This window comes from Neoarius graeffei, chromosome 3 (genome assembly GCF_027579695.1).
Source record: "Neoarius graeffei isolate fNeoGra1 chromosome 3, fNeoGra1.pri, whole genome shotgun sequence".
NCBI classification, from domain to species: Eukaryota; Metazoa; Chordata; class Actinopteri; order Siluriformes; family Ariidae; genus Neoarius; species Neoarius graeffei.
In genome coordinates, this window is record NC_083571.1 from 77,800,455 (window position 1) to 77,808,887 (window position 8,433).

The 8,433-nt window shown below is 37.2% G+C and overlaps 1 protein-coding gene across 4 annotated transcripts in view; it reads left to right on the forward strand.

Moving 5' to 3' along the window:
- Window positions 1-8,433, forward strand: part of LOC132883586 (histone-lysine N-methyltransferase PRDM9-like) — a 73,483-nt gene that overhangs the window by 35,232 nt on the left and 29,818 nt on the right. For all 4 annotated transcript variants that reach the window (XM_060917375.1, XM_060917378.1, XM_060917379.1 and 1 more), the window contains one exon: window positions 7,435-7,706. In XM_060917375.1, coding sequence (XP_060773358.1) covers window positions 7,435-7,706 — 272 coding nt within the window. The remainder of the gene's footprint in view (window positions 1-7,434; window positions 7,707-8,433) is intronic.

The window sequence follows — 8,433 nt, forward strand, 5'->3', positions numbered from 1 at the left end:
AGTACAATAGGGAGTCAATTGGGATGTAGCCTCTCGCAGGTTAGTCACCAAGTTGTGACAAATTTAAACTTTTTTTTTATTGGTAAAGTGTGAACTTTTAGAGAGAGTATATTACATGGTTGTGCGAAGATATGAAGTTTATCTTAAAGTGGTGAATGTATTCACCAGGGATGAGTGTTTTCCGCTTTTCGGCGGATTTCCGCTTTTTCTGAGTAAAAAAACGACCTTTTTATATTATGCCAAATCCGTTGAGAATTATTTTTTTTTATTATTATTCATTTCTGGGGGTTGGGGTATGTTCCTTCATGCTGTTCAAACTTTATTAACTCCAATGATGTTTACACATTATTTGTAAGTCGCTATCTTTAATCTCGTTGAATGTGATGTAAAATTCGTGTTATCTGCATTGTTATTGGTCAAAACATCGATGTCGAGATCATAATAGCCAATCAAAACAGTTTTTACAAAGACACCCACATCCGCTTTCTTTTATCAAAACTTACACATGTTCGTGAGCTGCATATCAAAAATACTTTCATCTAATCGGAATTTTTTTCTCAAGATGCCGAATACTATCGACAAGCGAGATGAAGCAAAGGTATGTGAAATTGATGCTGGTATATAAAACAAGTTTAGCAAAGCAAAAGGAAAGCAAGAGAGGAGTGTGAGAGAGAGCAGAAGAAAACCAGGTTAGAGCATGTAAAAACACAGGAGGAGCTGGCTAATGAAAGAAAAAGGAAAAAAAGAGAGGACTGATGAGCTTTTGGCTTTGGCCAAGAAGCTGAAGTCTAAATGATCAAATGAAAATTTGTTTCAAAAATAACTGGGAACTGTAAATAACTTTTACCTGTAAAAAGTGTAAATAGACATTTTTTCTTTTGAAGGAAACATACAAGTGATGTGGACAATAAGATAAAGACAGTCCCCATAAAATATGCATTTGTTTGATTCAATACATTGAATATATGATTATTTGAATTATAGCTGACAGTGTTGATAACTATATAACTTTTTAAGTTTAAATAGACATTGTGAAGAAATCATATACAAGTAATGTGGACATTAGGAAAAGGTCAGTTTCCATAAGATATGAATGTTTTTTTATTTAATTCAATATATTGAATATATGAAAATTTGAATTATTAATGGAACTGTAAATAACTGAATTTTAATGGACATTTTTTAGAAAAACAAGTGTTGACAATGAGTAATAACCAGTCCCCATAAAATGTAGATATTATTTTGAATTAATGCAATACACATTGATTTTAATACATATTGTTCTATATAGTAGTGTTTTAATTAACTACAGCTCAGATTGCAGGAAATAGGGTGTGTAAAGTCTCATTTTGAAGAGAAATTCCTGGGGGGGTCCCCCCCCGGACCCCCCCTTATTACAGATTTTCTGCTTTTTTCATCAGGACCCACTCTCATCCCTGATTCACGAGTGAGGGGAAGTGAACAAGTGAAAATATTTTCAACATGAGAAGATAAACTTCATATCTTTGTGCCACCGTGTAATGTTCTTTATTATGTGGATGCATCAACAAAAAAAAAAATGCAAGTTAATCAAAATAATTTTTATTTTGAACTGGTTTGCCATTTTGACAACACGCGTCTAGTCAGTGGCAAAACACTGGGAGTGACCTCATGAGAGTGAAATATTGAAAAATGTATCCATCAAAAAAAATTCCTGTGCAGGGATTGGCCAGGGATGGCTCATGTAGCATAAAATAGTTCACCACTGATTTAAGCAATGTATCACGTGGCATTTAAAAAAAAAAAAAGGATATGGTGAAAGTCAGTCACAATATATCCTGGATCTACCATGAACTGATTTCGCAATTTCAAGCTTTACGGCTGACTCGAGTAACAGCTGTGGCTCTGCGAGCCTCAGTTAACACTTTTCGGTTGGAATTTTTTGATGAGGGGTATAAATCTAAATTACCATGCACTGAGCGGCACCAGTAATTATGGATTCTCTTTGGTACTATGCCAGTCACCATTTTCTTCAGGGCTGTATCTTTAAATTGATCTAGGGGTGTCACTCTGGTGCAGCTCCAAGGTCCTGGATTCGATCCTAAGCTTGGGTTATTGTCAGTGTGGAGTTTTGCAAGTTCTCGTCCTGTCTGTATGGGTCTCCTCTGGGTCCACTAGTTTCTTCTGGCTCTGCTTAAATTGTCACTAGGTGTGAATGAGTTTGTGAAAGTGAATGAGTTCTGTGAATATAGCAGTGGAAAAATGCCTTGATCTAGAAATGCCAAAACTATCAGCAAGTTCAGAGATGTGCATGAGGTCTGTTTTTTATTCTCTGTGCACACAGTTCTTATTTTTGTTTGTACCTGCCTGTATTTTTCTGAACAAATTTAGTTGGTTCTGTTTTACAAAATAATAAACAAACAGGGAGCCTAATTTGAAGCTACCATAATTGAGACCAGCAGTTACTAAGGATGCTGTAAATACAGTGGTGCTTGAAAGTTTGTGAACCCTTTAGAATTTTCTATATTTCTGCATAAACATGACCTAAAACATCAGATTTTAGGTCATATTTATGCAGAAATATAGAAAATTCTAAAGAGTTCACAAACTTTCAAGCATCACTGTATGTCAGGCAGCATGACACTCATGCATTGTTTGGTCTGCAAGCTTCATATCTGACTATTTGTTTCCACCTGCATGGGAAAAAAAAAAATCATCATCATGCTCAGGTAACTTGAATCTTGCAAGAGCTCTGTCCTGATGGTCTCAGCCAGATGTTCTATAAACCTTTTTCTAGCAAGGTTTCTTGGGCTAAGTTTTATACAAAGCTAATGTACACTGCCCCCCCACCCCCACCCCCCAAAAAAAGAGAAACAAACAAAAAAAAAAACACACAACACTTCGTTGGAGCATCTTTAGCTTTTACTGGCATGCATATTCACCATGCCATTGTTTCAAAACCCTTGTGCAACATCAACATTTTCTTCCATCCAGAGTTGCCCTCCTTTTTCTCTGAGCGCCCGTCTTGATTATGAGAGAGTTGAATCACTCTGTAAAGTTTTCTCCAGCACAGCCCAAAGATTTTCAGTAGGGTAAATGTCAAGACTCTGGTGGTTAATTCATGTGTAAAATAATTCCTCGTGCTCCCTGAACCACTCTTTCACAAGTTGAGCTCTAATTTTATGCCTGTTCCATCAGGGAAGAAAAAATCCCTTGATGTGCTAACATGGTCATTCAGGTCATTAGCTGACTTCAGTTTATTGCCAGTGTTCCTGAACCTCGATCTGACCAAGTGAAACAACCCCAGATTGTAATGCTGCCTCCAGAGGCTTGTATAATGCCCACTGTTCATGATGGGTGCATCGCTTCATGAAGATCCTTTCTTATCTTGATGCACCCATCACTCTGGAATAGGGTACATCTAGACCACGTGACCTTTTACCATTGCTTCAGAGTCCGGTCTTAATGCTCCCTAGCATAAAGCATAAATTAAAGCCTTTTCAGACTGGCTTCACTGAACAGTCAAGTCAGATTTATTTATATAATTCTTTTAACAATAGACCTTTTGTTGCAAAGCAGCTTTATATTATAAATTTTAAACAAGTGCATTTATCCCAAATGGGCAAGCCAGAGTTAACCATGGCAAGGGACTTCCCCCAGAGATAACATGAAGAAACCTTGAGAGGGACTAGACTCAAAAAGGGAACCCATCCTCATTTGAGTGACAACCGATAGCATGGTTATAAATAACTTGCTTCTATAAATGTCCTATATAATCAAAAAGTGCAACCATGTAACCAGAATATTCATGATAGTTTTGACATGAAGTCTATTTTGTTTATCAACTGTTCATTGATGGTAACTTGAGTGCAAAACTGGTTTTCTGTGGGGAAAGGTTTTTTATTTTTATTTATTTATTTATTTATTTTTTTTTTTTAATGGCCACGCACAGCAAACGATTTTAGTGCCGGACACTCGGGTCAGTGACTGAATAAAACGGACCAGGAAACCATCTGATTGGTTTGTGTCCGATTGTTTTTAAATAATTAATAAATTGAACAGAAATAGAGCAAAAGTTGTCTTCTTACCGAATTGTGGTCTTGTTTTGATTCACCCCCATTACTGGACGCCGCCTTATTTTTGTTCTGTGCGTTGACTCCCCACCCCACCGAGGCAGGTACCCAATCGTAAAGCCTTATTTTCAATCTACTGTATGAACTGCTTTAGTGCGGTGTCCTTCTGATTTTGTGGGAAATTGTCTGCTCTGTCTTCTGCTATACTGGTAATACCACCCTTTTTGATTATTTTTGCATGATGTCCCTTGAGCGGTTTGGATTCATGTTATCATCCAAAAAAAGTGCTCAAGTTCTCCTGACGACAAACAGAAACGACACGAATATGACTCTGCAAAAAGGCAAAGTAAGGGGTTTTGTTGTGGGTTTTATTTATTAAAAAAAAAAAAACAATTTTCTTAGTATGCAGTATATAATATAAACACATTTTCACACACAAGTCAGACGGGTATGTTAGGTTTAAATGGCAAATATATCAAAGCAGATTAAATGAAGATTTAAGTTAAAGGCGTCTGCTATGCTGACATCTTCTGACACCAAGCTTGATATTTTTGAAAACTGAAATTATGTATTTTGGTCAAATTCTATACCTACGATTTTAGAAACCTTCCAGGAAAGCTGGCAGGAAGAATTTGACTGGGTCATCCATGACCCAAACACCAAGAAATCTTACTACCGCACTTGTCAATCTGTGTATGGGTCACAGGCAGTAGGGGTACTGTAGCTTCACTTCCAGAACAGGTGCAGAAATACTAGAATGGATCATTTGTTCTGGGCAGTACCACCATTCCGCCATTTGATGTTCAAAGACAATCATAACAGCTATGGCCACAAATATGCCCGGTAGACTCTCAATGCCAGGAAAGCTCCCAAACATACCCCAGTAGTCAGAGCAATCAATGATCAACTGAAATGGCAGATTCCCTTTTTGAAAATCCTGTTCAGCACTGCTCATGGCAAAGCAAAAAAATTCACTTCCCTTTGCAGACTTTTTGTGGATGTTGGCTCTGCAGAAGAAGAATTGAGTTATACAATGTATGATGACGAGTTAACTGTTATTGGATCTCTCAGCCCTGAACATTTTATATTTTTCTGAGGGCAGCCATTTCTTTGTCATTTGTTTATTGCCCTTTTGTCAATTTTTTATAGAAGCAATCAGAATGGAAATATGGTAAAAGTATTGTGATGTAAAACATGCCATTTCAACATTAATATGATAAATATTGATGTATTTTGTGGAAAATACTAAGAGGGAGATCAGTTTTTAAACTTGGAAGTGTCTGATAAAACTAAGCCAGATTCACAACAGATACAAGAAAAGAATAAGCATGGTAAAGGCTGAAGTACATTTTTGTGCAAGGAAAATTTTCATGTTTTTTGTTTCTAAATACAAACCTTTTGAGCTCCTCGCTCACAAATGGCTGAACCAGGCATTTCTACCTGGAGCACCCAAGTCCCCATATCCATATGTGGTTTCCTAGTGAAGTGTACATCCAGTATTGCATGTGGAAAATGTGTATTGTGAAGGTAATGCATGCTACATCTACATTTAAATATTACTAGTGAACACCCTGAATAGAATAGAATAGGTCTTTGTCATTGTCACAAGTACAACGAAATTTAAAGTGCTCTCCAGTCAGTGCCTCATTCATTGAGTCTCTAAAACATAATTTAAGTTAAAAAGAATACATAGAAAACGTATTACAGTATTAGCAGCATACATGAACACAAACACACCCAGTCACTGCAAAAAAAAGACAGTACAGACACAATTGTCGTATGAAGATACATTTACAGGCATGCATACTTCCTGTCATTATGAACACACCCAATCATCAAAAAAAAAGACAGTACGGACAGACAGTAACCATATGAACATACATCTGCAGACATTACATTGGTCTGTTTCACAGTCAGGTTTTGTATTGCATGTTATTTTGCAGTTGGATAAAAACTGTGTCTGAGTCTTTGTCCTTGCGTGTATTGATCTGTACCGTCTGCCTGAAGGCAGCAATTCAAACGGAGTGACCGGGATGGTAGGTGTCTCTTTTTTATAATGTTCTGGGCTTTTTTGAGACAACGAGAACTGTGTAGTTCCTCCAGTGTGGGAAGAGGGCAGCCAACGATCTTTTGGGCGGTGTTGATGATGAAGCACATGCACTACCACACCCATTACTGTTAGAATCTGGGAATATGTTACAAGCCGTGCAGCATTCCCCATCCTCAGATTCATACACGTGCGTACATATAATGGCACCATCATGCACTCACAATGGAGGAAAAATAAAATGTACATCATACATGGGTAATAACATTTGAAAATTCATGTTTTTACATTTAAAAGCAAAAAAGACAATGACCATTCATCTGTTGGAACAGGGACCAGCAAGTTACTGTCAGGACAAGATACTTTTCAGACATGAAAACGGACAATGGTCACACAGCTCTTTAGACCCAGTCTAAAGACTGTGTGTGTGTGTGTGTGTGTAAGCAAATGCTTTTCTTTCTTTCTCTCTCTCCCCCCCCCCCCTCCCACCCAGTCATTTCAGCAATCTCCTCAGTTGTTTTCTTTGCTTGATGCAGGCCAAGAATTTGATCCTTCTGAAACACAGTAACATCTTTTCTACAATCACAGGATACATCTTCTGACATGGTTGCTTAAGAAATGAGAAGCTACTCACTGGATCAGTTAGGGGTAAAAAAGTTGTTGCCAGTTGAAACATAAATCACTGCAGTAATTATCCAAGCAATGGCTGTTAAGGCTCTTATTTCAGTCCAAATAGTGACGCTTCTTTTTTTGCCAGGCACTGTACATGTTCTCAGATGCTTATTGATCTATTATTTCTACCCATGTTCACTGAATATGAGCAGTTACATGCTCTGGCTACTCTACTCCTAGGATATCAGCTCATACACTGTGAGTAGAGAAAAACAAAATGCCAGAGCATGTTGCTGAACCAACTGAGGACAAAATAAACTGTTCTGGAAAACAAAAAAATACAGAAAAAGCAGCAACAAAGTATGGAATAAAAGTATTTGATGGTAAGAACGTATCTTTTTTATTTTTCAAGAATTATGGCATTTTTCACAAATTGCTATGGTCATTTCGCCAGTTTGTTTCATTCTGTTTGGAAATGATTGTCATACGTTTTGTATAAAGTTTTTATTTATTGAATTTGCAAAAAATAAAAATGCTCTGTTTCTCAAAATCCAGTGAATGTGGATAGAATAAAACTGTTATTCCACTCAAGCTCATCATACATGGCTTACATATAGCTGACTCCGTGCTATGCGCCTCGTCGGCTACCAGCTTATGTACGACTCGATTTCATGGAATGCATGCATGCATTCATTCTTCCCATTGTGTTTTCTCTACTCCCAGATTGTGAAGTTTGCAAATCCTTCTTCTTCAACAAGTGTGAGGTTCATGGTTCGCCCCTGTTCATCCCTGATGTTCCTGTTCCCATGGGAGTCCCTGACCGAGCCAGACAAACTCTTCCTCCTGGGCTAGAGATTCAGAAGTCTGGTATTCCTGATGCAGGCCTCGGTGTGTTTAATAAGGGAGAGACTGTTCCAGTAGGTGCACACTTCGGACCTTACCAAGGAGACCTGGTAGACAGTGAAGAAGCCACAAACAGTGGATACTCCTGGGTGGTGAGTTTTTATTATAGTAAAGATTGCATATTTTTAAGCAACAAAATATCACCACTGAATGAAGGTAAATCCAATTAATTTCAATTTCTTCTTGACAATGATGTGTGGAGACATTTTAAACACATTTTTAAACACACTTTCAGATCCATCAGAGTGCTTATAACTTAGTGGTACTTGTACAATTCACTCAATTCTATCCAGTGATGAGCAGTAATAAATAAATTTTATATAATACACACACACACAGAGATAAAAAGTTACTGACTTTGTATAAATTAATTTCAGGAAACCAAATATGAGGACGGCATAAAATTTCATGCACATTGATGATTTAAAAAAAAAAATTTTAACTTTTTTTTTGGTCTACAAAATTCTCTAAAAAGCAAAGTTTACAAAGAGCTGAAAATTACAAAATGAAAAGAATGAGTGCCTCCAGGTCTGAAATGTTCCAGTAATGACATTCAGCCATTGCAGAATGCTGACAGCACACTTTCCCTTCTTTTGTAGGGTGTTGGTTTTGTCCTAACTGAACAGCTAGCCACCTTTGCCTTAATTTGCTTTGATTCAAGTCACTAATGTGAAAGAGCTTAGTTTCATGAAATTTTTATTTGAATAAATGTGATTTTAAAATTGATGGCATAATTTAAAACTCCAGTAACTTATGGCAGTTATTTTTCCATATACATTTACACAGGAGCTCTGAGGATACAAGAGCTCCTGTAATCTG